The 16,025-nt window shown below is 58.1% G+C and overlaps 2 protein-coding genes across 4 annotated transcripts; one reads left to right on the top strand and one right to left on the bottom strand.

The window, feature by feature from the left end:
* Positions 1-1,627: 1,627 nt before the first annotated feature.
* On the top strand, positions 1,628-3,598 carry GPX3 (glutathione peroxidase 3). Its single transcript, XM_031598271.2, has 5 exons — positions 1,628-1,808; positions 2,393-2,546; positions 2,642-2,759; positions 2,960-3,059; positions 3,141-3,598. Exons 1-5 carry the CDS (start codon positions 1,728-1,730, stop codon positions 3,345-3,347), a joined length of 660 nt encoding a protein of 219 aa, XP_031454131.1. The 5' UTR covers positions 1,628-1,727; the 3' UTR covers positions 3,348-3,598.
* A 121-nt stretch (positions 3,599-3,719) lies between these two features.
* On the bottom strand, positions 3,720-14,574 carry TNIP1 (TNFAIP3 interacting protein 1). 3 transcript variants are annotated; one of them, XM_090150850.1, is made up of 18 exons: positions 14,440-14,574; positions 9,824-9,994; positions 9,057-9,179; positions 8,863-8,942; positions 8,703-8,771; positions 7,707-7,898; positions 7,426-7,520; positions 7,251-7,332; positions 6,968-7,060; positions 6,800-6,865; positions 6,544-6,679; positions 6,347-6,471; positions 6,079-6,201; positions 5,794-5,919; positions 5,368-5,448; positions 5,067-5,261; positions 4,889-4,979; positions 3,720-4,621 (listed from the first exon to the last, which is right to left on the bottom strand). In XM_090150850.1, the coding sequence occupies exons 2-18, from the start codon at positions 9,954-9,956 to the stop codon at positions 4,596-4,598; spliced, it is 1,836 nt and encodes a 611-aa protein (XP_090006976.1). In that variant the 5' UTR covers positions 9,957-9,994; positions 14,440-14,574; the 3' UTR covers positions 3,720-4,595. The 3 variants fall into 3 exon arrangements, with proteins under 3 accessions (XP_090006976.1, XP_090006975.1, XP_090006977.1); XM_090150849.1 differs by lacking the exon at positions 14,440-14,574 and adding an exon at positions 13,125-13,240; XM_090150851.1 differs by lacking the exon at positions 14,440-14,574 and adding an exon at positions 13,125-13,240 and having other exon boundaries at positions 6,968-7,057.
* Positions 14,575-16,025: the final 1,451 nt, after the last annotated feature.

Raw genomic sequence — 16,025 nt, 5'->3', positions numbered from 1 at the left:
TCGACCACAGCTTGCTGAATCCTTCCCTGTGCCTCAGTGCTCTCCCCAGGGAGGCTGGCTTGGCGTCAGGACCCAAGGAACAATTTATTTTTGTTTTGGTTTAGGAAAAAAAAAAAAAAAGGCGGTTCAGGAGCAGGTCAGCCCTTCCCCGTGTACGGAGGCGATTTGGGGACGTGTGGAAGGGATGTGTCCACTTCTGCAGCACAGCGCCAAGTCCCTGCGCACAGCTGGAAACCCACCAGAACCCCACACCAGCAATTTGGGGATAAATATAAGAATGGTGTGAAATAGCAGAGAGGGAACACATCTCAAGCAGCCCCACTGCTGTGTCCAGAGTGTTCCCTGCTATGGGGGATTAGAGAAGGGCTAAGCCACCTCTCCACATGCTTAAAGCTTTGGGGAACACTGTGATTGAGGAACACAGAGGGACCTGTGGGGGTACACTGCCCCATGGCCAGGCTGTAGGGTCCCCTCCATTCCATTTTGCAGGGAGCAGAACCTGAGCCAGCTGTCCCTTGCTGCAGGCATGACCTATCCACTCTGCTCCTAGGACCAGAGGTTCACTGCTCTGAACCCTGTTTCCCTAATTAAGCAATCCCAGCTGTGTTCCATCAATCTGTGGCACTTCCCATTACTGACACCAAGCAACCCTGGGGCCCTTTCAGAGCCTGCAGCCCCATCCCAAGACATAGTGTCCCTGCCATGCGATGGGGGTTGCTCCCCTGAGCCCACAGCATCGCTGCCCTTCTCCTTCAGTCCTCTGGGTTTGGGAGGAAGCCCTGGTCTGGCCAGCACTGCTCTCTTGCAAAGGTAAAGTCCAGCTCTGGTGCTGGAGCCTGGATACTCATTGTGTCCCAGCGCTCACCCACTGCCACACTCTGTCCCAGGTCAGTGAACCCCTGACCACAGCCTCCCCCTACCTCCCCCAGACCAGTTCATCAGGCCATTTGGAGGGATTTAAGGGAATTTACACCTCATTGCGGATATTTCCCTTGGAGCCAGCCCAGGGTAAATGTTTGCATTCCCAGAGTGTGCAAGAAGGGCCTTGGAAATTCCTGTCCCTGAGGATAAGGGGATAAGGGACCACAGGGTCCTGTCCTCAGCTTGTGACTGCAGCATCACAGTGGGAGCACTGCGGGGTCACCCTATAGAGCCCAATCCAATCTCCTGAAGGATGCTGATGGAATGCTTTGGTTCCTGCACTCGCCCATCCCTACCCAGGGATGGCAGCAGGGTATCACCTTGCCCAGGTGCTCCTTGCCAGGGTGGGGCTTTTAAATCCCATTGCATAAACCAGGATTTTAATCCCCAGGGGCTCAAATTGCAGCCTGTGGGCCACACACTGCTGCCAAGCAGAAGCGGCACTGCCAACAGTCCCCAGCATCCCCTCCCACCCCCAACATAATAAAAAATGAAAGAAAGAAAAAAAGAAAACAAACACTAAAACCCCCCAAATAAACCAAAACACAATAAATCAAAGTAAAGGAAAACAAAAAACAAAAAACCTCGATGCCCCGCCGGCTGCGCATCGCCCGCCCCAGGGCGCACACACGGTTAACGGCGCGGCCCCCCGCCTTCTCCCCCCCCCCGCCGCCGGCGTTTGGCCCGGCCCCGCGGTCCCGCCGCTATTTCCCCGGCGCCGGGCCGGGTGCGGGCAGAAGGCGGTGAGCCCGAACCCCTCCGTGCCGCCGTCCCGGGGGTCCCCGCACCACCCGCCCGCCCCCGATATGGGGTGCCGAGCCGTCTGCGTGCTGGCCGTGCTGCTGGCCGGGCTCGTCCCGCCGGGGCAGGGCCAGGAGAGGGAGATGGTAAGGAGTGGGGGGTCGCGGGGGGTCCGTGGAGCAGTGCCGAGGAGGGAGGGGTGCGGAGCGTTGTGCCCCCACTGTGCTGCCCGGGCTGGGCGGTGCTCCCAGCGTCGGGTGCGCGCAGGGCGGCAGGATACGACCCGGGGCGGCGGAGCTCCCCGTGACTCTGTCCCCTGCCAGCTCCTAAAATAGCCCCCTACGCTGCCGGGCACCGCGGTGGGCACGGCCGCCCGCTCCCCCGTTAACCCCCGCACCGCGCGGCTCCGAGCGCGGCCGTCCCTCGGTCACCGCGATGCGTCCGTCCCGCGGCGCCGCGTCCGCTATGGGGGGGGGGGGTCCGTTCTCATCCCCGCTGTGGCACGGCCCCCTTTTCGCCTTCCCGGGACTCTGCAGGCGGGTAAACATCCCCGCCGGTGCAGCAGCCGCTCCCGTACGATGGGTCTGCGCACATCTGCACACGTGTGCGTGCATCTCCATACGGAGCCCACCCTGCTGCCGTGACACGTCCCTCGTGTCCTACGTGGTGGCCAACGCTGTCGTGGCACAGTGACGGCCCCGAGCCCGGCCCCACAGCCCGCTCCCCATAGGTGAAATGCTACGACTCCGTGCGGGGCACCATCTACGACTACGGGGCGCTGACCATCGATGGGGACGAGTACATCCCCTTCCGAAAGTACGCGGGGAAGATGGTACTCTTTGTCAACGTGGCCACGTACTGAGGGCTCACCCTGCAGTACCTCGGTAAGGTCCCCATACCTGCCCTGCCCTGGGGATGGGGTGACAGCACTGCAAAGGGCCTGGGTTCCCCTAACCTATCCCGGGCTCTTTGTCTGCAGAACTGAATGCACTACAAAATGAGCTGGGGCCCTATGGACTTGTTGTCCTGGGCTTCCCCTCCAACCAATTTGGGAAGCAGGAGCCTGGCCAGAACTCTGAGATCCTCCCCGCACTGAAGTGAGTACTGGGGATGAGAAAGGTGGGGTATGGAAAGGCTGTGGCAACGTGGGAGGGTTCATCCCCAGCAGGAGGATGAGGTTTTGGGTTCCCCTGCCCAACTTGGAGATGAGATTTTAGCGTCCCCTGTCCATCATGGGGATGAAGTCTGGGGTTCCCATATGTCACACCTCCAGCTGCTGTCTCCTTGTCCCCCACAGGTATGTGCGGCCAGGAGGTGGCTTCGTCCCCAACTTCCAACTCTTCCAGAAAGGGGATGTGAATGGGGCCAAGGAGCAGAAGGTCTACAGCTTCCTGAAGGTGGGTGCTGTGCCAAGGGTGGAGGACAGCATCCAGATTTTGGGGGTCACGCAGCACTGACACATCTCCTCCTCTTTGCAGAACTCCTGCCCTCCGGTGGCGGAGGAGTTCGGCAACCCCAAGAACCTCTTCTGGGAGCCATTGAGGAACCACGACATCAAATGGAACTTTGAGAAGTTCCTGGTAGGCACTGACGGGGTGCCCATCATGCGTTGGTACCACCGCGCCAATATCGCCACCGTCAAGAACGACATCATTGCCTACATGCGGCAGCAGCGGGGCCAGTAGCCCCCCCAGCTCACGCCCCCTGCAGCCCCCAACCCAGCCCTGGGGAGCAGAGGACGACATCTCCATGAAGGCCTGGCCTGAAAGCCCCCACCATGGGGTGGGCTTGGCCTGATCCTGCCCGGGTGCAGTGCAGCTCTTCGGTGCATTCAGGCTGCCCTCACTGTGCAGGGATGTGTTCCTCTCCCAGCCCCGGGGGCCGACCCCCAGTGCTCCAACCCCACAGCAATGCCAAATAAAGGCTCTGCAACCGCGCTGCTCTGCTTCTTGCTTGTCACCAGCAGAGGGTGAGATGCTTTATGGGATGGGGTCAGTGCTTCTCAAGGGGATGACAACTACACCCCCCACCCCCAGCCAGAGTGGAGCGTCTCCAGCTGGAAATCTCTGTGTGTTTATTAATTACAGCACACACACATTTATCACAGGCTCCAAGCGCTGCAGGCTGAGCCCAGCCTCCTCCTGGCTGCCCTCATGCTGGGTCACGGAGCGGGGCGAGCGCTCGGGTTTCAGTCCAGAGCACAGAAGGGAAAAATAACAGGCGGCAGCCAGGCAGGAGGAACGCTGCCGAGCAGCACCTAGAAACAAGCACAGCTGCTGCTGGCACGCGCATGACACCGACGGCTGTATTTTTTCCCCTACAGCTTTGTTTTCCTGGAGCAGGATTGGCTCCAGGGAGCGGGGGGATGCGTGGGGCTGAGCCCAGGGCTGGGCAGGGCTCGGATAAATGAATGTTGACCGCCTGCGCAGTGAGCGGGTTCATGTTTTGCTCTGGACACGTGGTTACATCTGAATCAATCTGGGCAAACAGTCTGAGACAACTCCCACCTCGAGTACTGCACTGAGACTCTTCCGGCGAAAACACACTTAGAATGAAAACAGATTCAGTTCCAGTCCTTAAATAAATACATCACCAAGCACTCTCAGTGCGGGATCCATCTGGCCACAGGTGCTCCCAGCACCAGGAGGGGACCGCTGGCAGAGATGCTCCAGGAACAGAGGGAGCGTGGCTCCTTTTCCTGGCTCAAGATCCCAATCCCAATCCTTCAGGTGGAAGGAGATGGCCATGCCATTCGCAGTCCCTCTGCCACCACTGCAGCCTCTCTGGCCCCAGGCGTGCATCCACTGTGTGCAGATACATTGGGCAATCAGCTGGAGGAAGGTCCTAGCTCTACATACACGGGCACACACACACATCCTGCTTCTCTTCTGCCATCAGCCCCCATCACAGCACAGCAATGCTGCTCCTCGGCATCACGGCAGCGCAGGACCTGCCTGGTCTGGGACACAAGAGACACAGCGTGGCATCAGCACCGCTCCTCAGCCACCACCCCATGTGTGACATGGGGACAGAAGGCTGGGACATGCTGTAGGGCCCCAGGGGGATGTGGTGCAGGACAGCAGGGGGATGCTACCATCAGGGTCCAGCCTCCACCACCCATTCCCACTCCCCCTTATGATACAGGATGCCCAAACCCATGGGATCTTAAGGGAACCCCTCCAGCTAACCCGTCCCATCCCTGCCCAGGCACTGGGCTCAGCCTTACCCAAGTCCTTGGGGACGGGTTTCACCCCAGGCACTGCCGTGGCATTCTGGCTGCGGGCCATAGCACAGGGTGGGCGCCAGGGGTATTCCGGCTGGAAGAGATGGGAATGGGATCGATGAATGACTGTGCATGTGCATCACGAGCCTCAGACCTGCTCTGTGCTCCCTGTTGTGCTCACTGGGGGATAATGGTGGAAGTTCTGTCCCGGCGCATGCTCGCCCTGCAGTGCTGGTGGGTAGCGGATCTGCTGCCATTCGTCGTAGCCATGGTACATGGGGTGAGGCACGGGGGGGCTGTACTGGTACTGGTACACGGGGCACGCGGGGCCCAGTGGTCCTGGCACTGGGTCAGGGTGCAGCCTCTCTCCAGAAGCCTGTGAGAGGCCAGGAGAGATGTTGAGAGCCTGGGGACAGCCCAGAGCAGTTCCAGCCCTCTCCTGTGCCAGGCCTTCCACCAGGAAGTGCTTTTCACCATCCCACCTGTTTGTGCTGTTTCAGCATCTTCTTCAGCTTCTCCTTCTCCTCCTTCTCTCTCTGGCAGTCATCCTTGGAGGCACGCAGCTGGGGGTGAGGAGGGGTTAGTGCAGAGCATGGGGCAAGGGATGCTGCCGTGCCCCAACCAGACTCACAGGAAAAGTGCGAGAGGCAGAGAGAAGAGCCCTAAACCTCTCCCCACAGGCACAGCTGGGCTGGGGAGATCTCTGTGCCAGGCAGGATGGGAGAGCAGTGCCACCCATTTAATAAACTTCAGTCCCTGCATTAGGCTCTGGCAGGGATAAGCAGCAGCAAAACCACTGCTCTGTCCTCTCAGTCCCTCCTCATCCCCTGCTCTGAGGTGTGTGACAGGGCTGCAACACAGGTAACGAGCATCTCCAACTCATCCATGAAGGGTGCAGTGCTGCTCACCTGGTTGTTGGACACAGCCAGCTGCTTCTGTAGCTTCTCCAGCTGCTGTTTCAGCTCCTCCTTCTCCTCGTTCATCCTCTCCCTGTCACTCCGCTCCCGCTGGAAGTCCTCCTCGAAGATTTTCACCTGGTGGAAGGCAGAGCACTGGGTGCACCTGGTCTCTGTGTTACAAACCCCAACTGCAGTGGCTGTGCCAAGTCCTGGGCACACATGGTACCATTACAGTCCCTCTGGTGAAGGACCACGGGACGCTCTGCTGTTTCCCTCCCACCCCTCTGGCCCTACCTGCTGCTTGAGCAGCTCGTTCTGGGTCAGCAGTTCCTGCGGTGGCACCTTCCCGGCCGGCTCCAGAGTGCCAGCGAAGATGGGTGGAGGGGAGGCCTGGACATTCAGGGCCTCCTCCAGTGCCTGGAGAGGGAGAGGAGTGTGAGTTAGAGCGGGTGACATCTCTGGGGTTGCATCCTTGGAGAACCGAATGGGGATGGGATGGGCATCGTCTGATGCTGTCACTCTGCAGCAAAATGGTGGCAGGGACCATTCTGCAGCTTCCTACCTTGTTCAGCCGCTGGATCTCCTTCTCCTGGTACTCCCTCTGTCTGGTGACTGGTGCCAGCTGTTCCTGCAGGAAGCGCATCCTCTGCTGCAGGTCCCGCACCTCCATGCCCAGCCGGTCCTTCTCTGCCTGCAGGGATGGGGTCAGCTAGGGAAGGGCGATGGGTCTGGCAGCTCCCACTGCTCTTCCCAGGGGACTTGCCTCCTCTGTTTCAATCCGAGATTTGGCCAGCAGCAGCTTGCGGTCAAAATCTCTCTGCTTCTGCTCCCTCTCTGACTCCAGCTCAGTCAGTGCCCGCCGCGCCTCGGCCAGCTCCTGGTGTAGGTCTGTCATCTGCCAGCAGGGAATGGGGATGCTGGGATGGCCTCAAGCCCCTTCCCCATGCTGGGTGTCATCTGAGCATCCCATGTGCCCAGCGGATGTGTGCAACCTGAGCACATCCCCAAGTCCTACCTTCTGCTCATACTTCTGCTTCATGGCTCGGAAGTGCTGGTCCCACTGCTTGTTCACTTCCAGCAGCTGTGGGTACAGAGTGCTGTTTGCAGGAGTGCACCCTGTGCCCCCGCAGCCCAAATCCTGCTCCTCCTATGGGCTGTGTCTCAGTCTCAGCCTCATCCTCACCTCCCGGCGCTGGTGCTCCAGGATCTTCACCTTCTTCTCCTTGGCCTCCAGCTCTCCTCTGCCCGCTGCCTTCTCTACTACCACCCCGCTCTGCTGCAAGTGCACACACAGTGACCTCAAGCTTCTGTAAGCCATTTCCCTCTCACCACCAACCTCACCCCTCAACACCCTGAGGAGCTGCACCAGTCCAACTGGGACAAACTGGAGAGAACTGAGACGAGGCTATGGGGATTTCTGCCTGCCCCCTGCCCAGCCCTGCCTGAGGTCTGTGCTCTCCCCACACCTGTTGCTGCTCGGCTGCCTCTCTCTTTGCGCTCTCCTGGTTGCTAAGGGTCACCATCCTCCGCAGCTCCTGGTTCTCACACCTGCAGGCAGAGACCCCTGGGGTCAGTGGGGAAAAACCCCCAGGGTGCTTCATCCCGCCGCCCCCCCCTCCCCCCCATGCTGGCTGCCCTCACCTGAGCTTCTCCAGCGCTTGATTTCTCTGCTCCAGGTCCCTCTCCAGCTTGGTTCGCAGCTCCTTGTTCTCAGTGTGCAGCGTCTCGCACAGCGTCTGCAAGGTGAATGATGGCAGTGTGAGGATCCCCCAGCACACAGCTTTTACTGGGGTTGCCACCCCTAGTCCCCCCCTGGATGTCCACCAGGCACAAGAACCTTTGTCATTCCCAGCTGCCCAACTCCACAGAATGAAAAAAAAAAGGAAAAACAGTGGAAAAACAAACATCCACGCCTCACCCACCTGCAGGAAAGACGTCCTCTGCTCGTTCTTGTGCACCTTGGAGGCCAGGCGCTTCAGCTCAGAGGCCATGTAGCCCATGCGCACGAAGACCTGGTCCTTGCTGGCCTCACGAGCACAGCCACTCAGTGTGCTCTCCAGCTGCTGCAGCTGTGGCAGAAGGTTGGCATCCTCATGGGGCAGCGGCTCCAACTCCTGCACGAAGCTCTGCATCACTCTCTGCTCAGGGTTTCTGCTCCTTCCCCTCGTCCTCCCTCATGGCTCTGTGTGTCCCTGGTGCACCGTGGGATTTAACGCTGCCTTGGGGAGCGCGCATCGGGCACACCCTGCAGCGTCATGGCACATCCCCACCTACACACAGGGGGTGTCCCCAATGGGCTCATCCTCCCTTTTTGTGGCATCACCTAGGAGACCTGTGGCAGCACTGGCACAACACAGCCTGACCCGGCTGACTCTGTGCTGTGAACACAACGGCACACCTTCACGGCACTACTCCCAGCCCCACTGACTCATCACTGCCTTCGGGAACTCCCCGGGCATCCCCTCCTGTCACAGCTTGTCCCCATGCCCTGTGCTTAGGCATAAGTGCCCTGAAACTGCCCCAGGAGGGTGTGCTGCAGGGCATGGCCCTGGGATGGCATGGTGAGGCAAGGTATGGCTGTGATGCTGGAGTCATTGTCCCTGCCCTCGTCCCTTCCAGAGCACACAGAACTGCAGCACATGGAGGTGACAGTGCCAGCTAAGGGGACATTCAGCAAACAGCACACAATGTGCCCAGGTTGGGGGAGGCCCTGCCAGCAGTGGTGCACAGTGCTGGTCTTCCCACTGGCTCTGAGAGGAGAGCACTGAAGCATTCAGCTCCTTGGGCTGTCACTGTCACTGTCACTGTCACTGTCACAGCACTCTGACACACTGGTGCTCCCCTTGCCCCCAAGCTCACTGTGCACTGTAAGAAGCCTTGGGCCATGCTGTTCCTCCTGCCCACATCCCAGCACTCACCACTCTGCCACTGTCCTGGGGACAGCCCTGTGCTTCTGCAGCCACCACCTCAAACTCTGATGAGGAGCCCTGCAATGGGAGCAGTGTGGTCAGCTCTAGTTGGGAGTGGCACAGCCCCCGCTGCACCCCCCCTCTTCTCAGCCCCACTTTCACCACTCACACTCGGGGATTTCCGTGTTCCTGTGTCCGGCTGGGCACTGCCTGGGGCAGCCATGGCAGAGCTGTGCTCTGGGCCAGTGGCTGCAGAAGGAGAGAATGGGCACACATCAGACCTCCTTCACATCCTCTGCCTTGCCCCGAGCTCAGCTCCTGAGCTGTCAGGTTCCCCCAGCTCAGTGAGATCCCATCTCCAACCTCCAGTTTCCACCAGCTCCTCCAATGCGGACGATGCTATCAGCATCTTGTTGTCCTTCACGAGGTCCTCCGCCTTCTGCCGCAGCTTGGATGCCTCCACCTGAGACTCCTCCAACAGCTCTCCTGGGGGGCAGCAGAAGGATGCTCACCAAGGGTAATCCCCGAGGATACACCCCCCTACCCACAGTGCCCACACTGCTGCAGCCACAGCCATCAGAACCAGTCCCCCTACTTGGCTATGAGGTCTGCTTTTACCCAACAACATCTCCTCCTGACCAAATCCTGGGGCCAAGCTGTCTTTGTGGCTCACAGCTGCAGGTTCCTCATACTGATGCAGGAAGGATTGGTTCCAGGAGGTGGAACAGCAGCACTGCATTTGTACACCTCCCACAAGAACCCAATTTAAGCCTGGGTAATGTACAGTCAAGGTTGCAAGCCTCAGGGCAGCTAACAGCGTGAGCCCCAGGCAAGGACATGACAGATGGGGATCAGGAGGGAGGTGGAAATTTGGCTGCTGAAGCAGAAGGACTCGAAAGCAGAAGCTGGGTCACGGGACTGAAAGCAAAATATGGGGTGGGTGGGAGAAGGGGGGGAAGAGGAAAAAGGGGGTGGCACAACTGCAAAACACCCCAGGAGCTTAGAAAGGTCTCAGTCCTTCCACATCCCATGGTAAAAAGACCCATGGATGCCGCACAGGCTGCAAAGCTGAGGCTGTCCAGAAACGAAACCCCATCCTCTGGGTCTGGTATCCACCGTGCAGTGATTACCAATAGATTTGATCCCCTGCATCCTCTCCTTCAGCCGGGCGTTCTCCTCTATCAGCCGCTCGAAAGCCGCGGATCCGTTCTCCTCCGTGCCCCCGCCGGGGTCATAGATGCGGTAGGGTCCCCTCCCTTCCATGGCTGCGATTCAGCCGCCCACCTCCCAGCCCAGCATCCCTGCAAGGAACAGCATGTCACCCTCCTGCCCCAGCTGCCACCGCAGTCCCCACTGCAGCACCGCACCAGGTGAAGGCACTGCGCTCCGCACGCTCCGCTTGCGCCTGCCCTGTGCGAGTGACAGCACTGGGGTGACTCAGGGCCACGAGAGCTGTCACATGTGGTAGCATTGCTGGCAGTCCTCGTGCCGTGTGGATCACAGCTCAGCAGACAAAAGGGTCCCCACGCAGCCCCAACCACCTACGTTGCTGAGGGGATGGAGGACCCAGTGGATGCTGCAGCTTGGGGCATCGCCTGCATGCAGCAGGGTGCTGCTAGTCAAGGAAAACAACTGGGGTTGGGCTTTTGTTTTCCTGCAAGAAGCTTTTTTCCTGCTGGGTTTGAAAGCGGTTGAAGTGATGGGAGCCTTACAGTGAAGTCACAGTTTCCATCCATGCAGCAGTGCAAACAAACAATGAACTAAAGCAACACATAGAGCCTGACAACATCGTACTGGAAAGCCCCTCAGACAGAGATTTCCGCAAACAATTGTCACCAAAACAAAGGGAAACGAGAAAAAAAAAAAAAAATCCTTCCACTCTGCTCCCAAGCACTACTCATGTTGAAAATGAAAAGCCGTGCATGTGTGGGTGTCCCAGTCACACTCCTTGCATTTGTGGCAGTGGGAGCAGGTTCCCAGCCCAGCTGTTGCCCTTACTCTGCGGATGACAGCTCAGCAGCCAGAAGGGCACTGAGAAGCTGTGCCCAGCTAAGGGGGAATGGAGGCTCCTGGGGGACATTTTTGAAGAGGAAACCCTGACTTTAGACCAGTGCCCACGCCACATGCCATCTGGGCAGGTCACAGGGGATGGTGACTGCCCAGAAGCAGAGAGGACATTCCAGGTGACAGCTGCCACCTGGCAGCATCCACAGCAGGAGCAGCAATTAGCGCTCACCTTGTCAGGAGGTAATTATCATACACCACATCTGACAGCAGTGGCATGTCCCCTGCAGGGAGATGGCACAGCAGGTGCCTCGCTCACCTGGGCAGCATGCAGGATGGGGACAGCAGCACTCACAGGATGGGGACCTGGAGCTGTCTGGTCACCATGTGCTGCTCCAGGTGCAAGCATGGGGCTTTCAGAGTAGCTGGCCAGCATTGTGCTCCTGCAGCCAGCACCTCGCTGGCACACGCACCATATCCTCTGCCCTCCTGTACCCTGCTCTGACCCCATACACAAGGGGATATGACATGAAGCATCCCAACATGACGCACAACACTAAATCCAACTATGGCCATGCACACAAACCAAAGCCTCCAGCCTCTGCTTATCTCCAATACCCACAATTCTGTCATGGATTTCCCTATCCGAGGGCCATCCCAAAGACTGCAATGGCCATATCAAAACCAAAGCTGTATAGACTTGTAATGAACATCCCACATTTCACTAAAAACAGAGGAGGAGAGAGAATAAAATAGACGTGTCAACAGCTAACTCAAACGAAGCTGCCGGGTTTCAGGTAGGCTGGATGTTTTGTTCTTAATCAAACCACTGAGGTCCTTCCATGACTCCTTGCTGGCCATGGGATGCTCACCAGGAGGGAGGCAGAAAGGCCTTCTGTAGAGGTGCCAGGAGGTGCAGGCAGAGGCTGTGAGACACTGTGGTCACCACTGGGGTTTTGGTGACTGTGGGCAGGTTGTGGGTGCAGGCAGGGCAGTGGGACCTTGGGGTGGTGAATTTTGGTGACAGCTCAGCAAAAGGAGAGAATGACAGAGTGGGTGGGCAGGGAGACTCCCAGGTGTTTATGTAGCTTGAGAGTGAGGCAGTGCTGAAGCCATGGGCTGGTGCTGCAAGGTCCCCATGCAATGGAAGAGGAGACAAAGCATATTCCCTCTGTAATGTCCCAATGCTCAGGAGGATACTGGCTCGCATCCCCATCCCTGCAGTAAAGCAAGGCCTGCTGCAGCAGCATCTTCGTGCTGCCTGCTCTGTTCCTCTCCCCAGAGCCTGGAGGCTGTCACACATGGCTGTATCACGGCTCTCACCATGCATGGAAGCCAACAAGGCTCAGCGCTGCCATCCTCACTGCTCTGCACAGCACTGGGGCAAAGCACACTGCTCCTGTGCAATCGGTGCCAGCAGCAGAAGGCTGCAAAGCTGTGCTAGCAAAGTTCCCCCCTCCTGGCACCCAGAGCGAAGGGATTGTTGTTCTCAAAACACTGAGATCTGCAGTGCTACAAGAGATGGTTCGGCTGCCTCCACCCACGGTGTTTTGCAGCAGCTGTTGGCAAGCAGCAGCCCACAGCCCTGTGCCAAACGGGTTGGGCCAAAAGGGCATCTTTCAGAGCCAGGAAGGATATCAAAGGATGCCAACCCCCCCTCCTTTGATTGCACACTTTGCAGAGCCACATACAAGGCTCCCAAGGGCGCGCCTTGCTGGAACCTTCCTGCCTCCACAAAGTGCTCTGTGCTCAAGGTCTGCTCTCACAGCCCAGCTGTCTGTAAACAAACGTGCACTTTGGCAGGACGTGTGGCAGCACAGCGCTGCCTCTTTGCCCATGAGGGTGGAAACAGCGAGCTACGGGAGGAAAGCTGCGTTTGCTGTGGGGTGCAAAGCGTGCACACCGCGACTCCAGAATCGGGGTATGCACGGCACAGCATCCCAGCAGAGCACGTCACCTGCTCGTGTTTCAGCCCCAAAAGGCCCTTATCAGCGAGCAGAGCCGTGGGGTTTGGGAAACCCCGGGGTTGTGCAACCCAGCGCCGGGTTGCGGTGCGTTCCGCGATGGAGCAACGCGCGGCACGCAGCCACGCCGAGCCCGGAGCCCACGGCCCGCCGGCCTCAGCAACGGGAACGTTCCGAATGGACGCCCCTGGGGTGTTCGGGAACACGGAGCGGTGAGAAGCACCCCGGCACCGCTCCGCCCCGAGGGGAAACCGAGGCACGGCGTCACCGCGCGACGGACGCACTGAAAGACGTTCATCCCAACGGCGAGCGGCACGACAGCCCCGGGGATGTCACCGCCGCACGCAGCGACAGCCGGCCCATTTCAGAAGAAGTCGGTTCAGAGTCCCAACGGAGGACAGCCGTCCCCCTCCGGGACCGCCTCCCCATCCAACCCAACCCCACCGAACCGCTACGAGCCCACCTGCAGCCGCGGGGCTCCCAGCACCGCTCCGCTGCGCTCCGCCGCCAGCACGGGAGGAGGAAACGGCGCAGCGGCGTCGGGCCCGCCCTCGGGAAATTCCCAGCATGACGGACAGGCGCCGCAGCCAATCGGAGCGGGCGGTGCGGGCTATAAAGAAGGAGGGTGGGGGCGGCCGGGGCAGTGGGGTGTAATGGCGGGCGGTGTGTGCTGCGGGGTGCGTGCGCTGCTCGACCTCGCTGTTGGGTTTCTGAGGAGTGCGGGGTCCCGGCCTTCCTCCATCTGAGGGGATCTCTGTGAGAGGAGAGGCAGGCCCGAGGCTCTCAGCCCTTCAGCCGGCTTGCAGAGAGACAAAATGGCTTCTCGTTGCCTTCCTGAGGGCTGGGCAGGGGCTCTGCCGCAGAACCAGGCCTTCCCCTCAGTGTGAGGCTGACCCTGTCCTTCCTCAGCCAGGGCAGCGAGAATTCCCCGCTGAGTCTAATTACGGAGGAGTGATTACAGCCCTTCGGCTGCAGCACCAATTACCAGCAGGCCGTCTCTGTGCTGCTGCTTTGTTTGTCGCCTGCTTGCTAACAGCAACATCAGCCGGAGGAGCAGAGCTGCAGGGAACGCCTCTTGGCTTCTGCAGTTCTCTGGGGCTTGCCAAGTTGCTACCTGGTTCCCTGTCCTGGTTTTGCCATGAGGGAGGTGTTTGGTATTCAATAAACAGAGGAACTGCTGTAAGCAGCTGTCCTCCTTCTGTAGGGGCCTGCTGTGCTCCTGGGGTGGCCTTCACTGGGAGCTGTTTTCCAGCTGTCTCAATCCTGGCTTCCTAGGCTCTATTCCATTGCTGTTCCATTGTTTCCTGGCAATTTGAGGTTTTGGGGCACTGCCTGGGTTATAAAAAGTAAAAGAAAACAAATTTTGTTCCCACCAAATTCAACGCCCTGCTTGTTTTCCTCTCTGAGCGGGACATTGCCCTTGAAGCCTGGCTGGGTTGTGGGAGGTGCTGGGACTCTGATGTGCTGTGCGAGTGTGCCATGTCCAAGGTCTCATCGAGGGACGGGCTGAAGAGCTGAGCAGCGATGTTTCCCTTTTTCTCCATCAAATTCCTTGTTTTCCTCCAGAGACCCAGAACTATTCTGTGAACCCTCAGAAATCTTGGCTTTCGCACTAAACAAAATCCCACAGACCCAGAAAGCATCTTGTTTATAAAACGATGTCCCAGCCTGCAACAAATAGCCAAACCCTCTTCTATTTCTCACAGCTCTGAGCTGACAGCCAAAAGCTGCCTGCCTTCCCCTCTGCTCCATCCCGAGAAGAGCATCTTGCTACTCACCTGGCTGGGCACGAGGGGCTCGGAGAGTGAGAGCCTGTTGGTCCGGGTGCTCAGTCCTGGGTGCTGCGATCCCCGACTGCAGGAAGGCTGGCCCAGCTGAGTTTACTTTTAGGCATGGAGAAGGGGAATTCCCCATGATGGAGGCCCCAGACAGCCTCTGGGTGGTTTTGATAGGCCGCCAGGCACCACTTAAAGGGCTCTCCTGTGCCATTCCTTCCACACTGAGGGGCCGCTGAGCAGTGTCAGGTATTAGTCAGCAAAAGGGGGGTGTCATGGGGGCTGTGATTCATTTTGAGGCTACTAGAGAAACTGATTACATCATTGTCATCATTTGATTTCTGAGCGATTTCACCAGGTTTGCAAACAGTGGGCGCTTCTCCCCAGGGAACCTGCTGCATCTTGTGATGCTGCTGTTGTGCCACACACATTTCTGTCCTGTGTTTGGCAGTCTCTGGAGCCAAAACAGGAGGATAATTTCGTTTGGAAGAGCAGGGAAGAGCTGTCTCTGCTGCAGAAGCCGGAACTGCAGGGAGTCCTCAGTGGCCATCCATTGGGATGATCAGAACCAAGTCTGGAGCTGGCTGGTGCTGGACATTTGTGTTTCTATTTTAGAAGCTGAATGCAGTTCCTTTTTAGCTGTGGCCTCGTTGTACCTGTGTGCTGCTGGGGCAAGAGTTGGCTCACTGACTGCCGGGTGGTCATGGAAGCAAAGGGCTGTTCTCCAGCACTGTGCTGCTGCATACATGCCCACTGGCTTCCTTTGCATTTTCCCCAGCTGCTCTTTGTACTTCTGCCTGAGGTCACCAATCCAGATTGGCCCAGAACAAATATCATTCTGAAAACAGCAATCAGGACAGGGCTGTTACCAGAAGCTTGTGGTCCTGCTGGTTCTTCCTCATTCCCTTGGTTCTTCTGTGCTCACAAGAGAGAAAACTCATAGAATCATAGAATGATTTGGAATGGAGGGGACCTTAAAGATCATCTAGTTCATCTATAGGCAGGGACACCTCCCTCTAGACCATGTTGCTCACAGCCCCTCCAGCCTGGCCTTGAATGCTTCCAGGGAGGGAGCATTCACAATCTCACTGGGCAACCTGTTCCAGTGTCTCACCACCCTCACAGTAAGGAATTTCTTTAGTCTAAAACTACCCTCTTCCAGTTTAAAATGGTTTTCCCTCGTCCAGTCACTACATGCCCTTATGAAAAGTCCTTCCCCAGCTTTTCTGTAAGCCCCTTCAGGTACTGAAGGCTGCTGTAAGGAACCCCCAGAACCTGCTCTTCTCCAGGCTGAAGAGCCCCAGAGTCCTCATAGGGGATGTGATACAGCTCTCTGATCATCAAACACCTGATAGCAATTGCAGTTCACAAGCATGTGAGCATAGCTATGAAGATGTGTTTTGCATACTAGGGTTTTTTGTTTGGGGAAGACCAGGCTCAGTAGCTGAGGTTCATTCACATGAGGGCACTGTTGTTGCTTCTGCGCTCTCCTCTTGCCCTCTGTTCCTGCTCATTTCAGTTCAGTGCTACTTTCCTTTGGGTTGTGCCTACTCAGGTGGGAGCATGTGCGTATCCAGCCTTGCAGATTC

The sequence above is a fragment of the Phasianus colchicus genome, chromosome 15 (assembly GCF_987193195.1).
Source record: "Phasianus colchicus chromosome 15, bPhaCol1.hap1.1, whole genome shotgun sequence".
In the NCBI taxonomy this organism is placed as follows: Eukaryota; Metazoa; Chordata; class Aves; order Galliformes; family Phasianidae; genus Phasianus; species Phasianus colchicus.
This window is presented reverse-complemented; position numbering and strand designations above follow the sequence as displayed.

Excerpts from the sequence above, each read along its gene's own strand:
- TNIP1 (XM_090150850.1), bottom strand. The coding sequence starts at position 9,956 with ATGGAAGGGAGGGGACCCTACCGCATCTATGACCCCGGCGGGGGCACG. Across the intron at positions 6,202-6,346 it reads AGATCCAGCGGCTGAACAAG|GCACTGGAGGAGGCCCTGAA; the intron begins GTAGGAAGCTGC and ends CTCCCTCTCCAG. Across the intron at positions 4,980-5,066 it reads ACTTCCACCATTATCCCCCA|CCGGAATACCCCTGGCGCCC; the intron begins GTGAGCACAACA and ends CATCTCTTCCAG.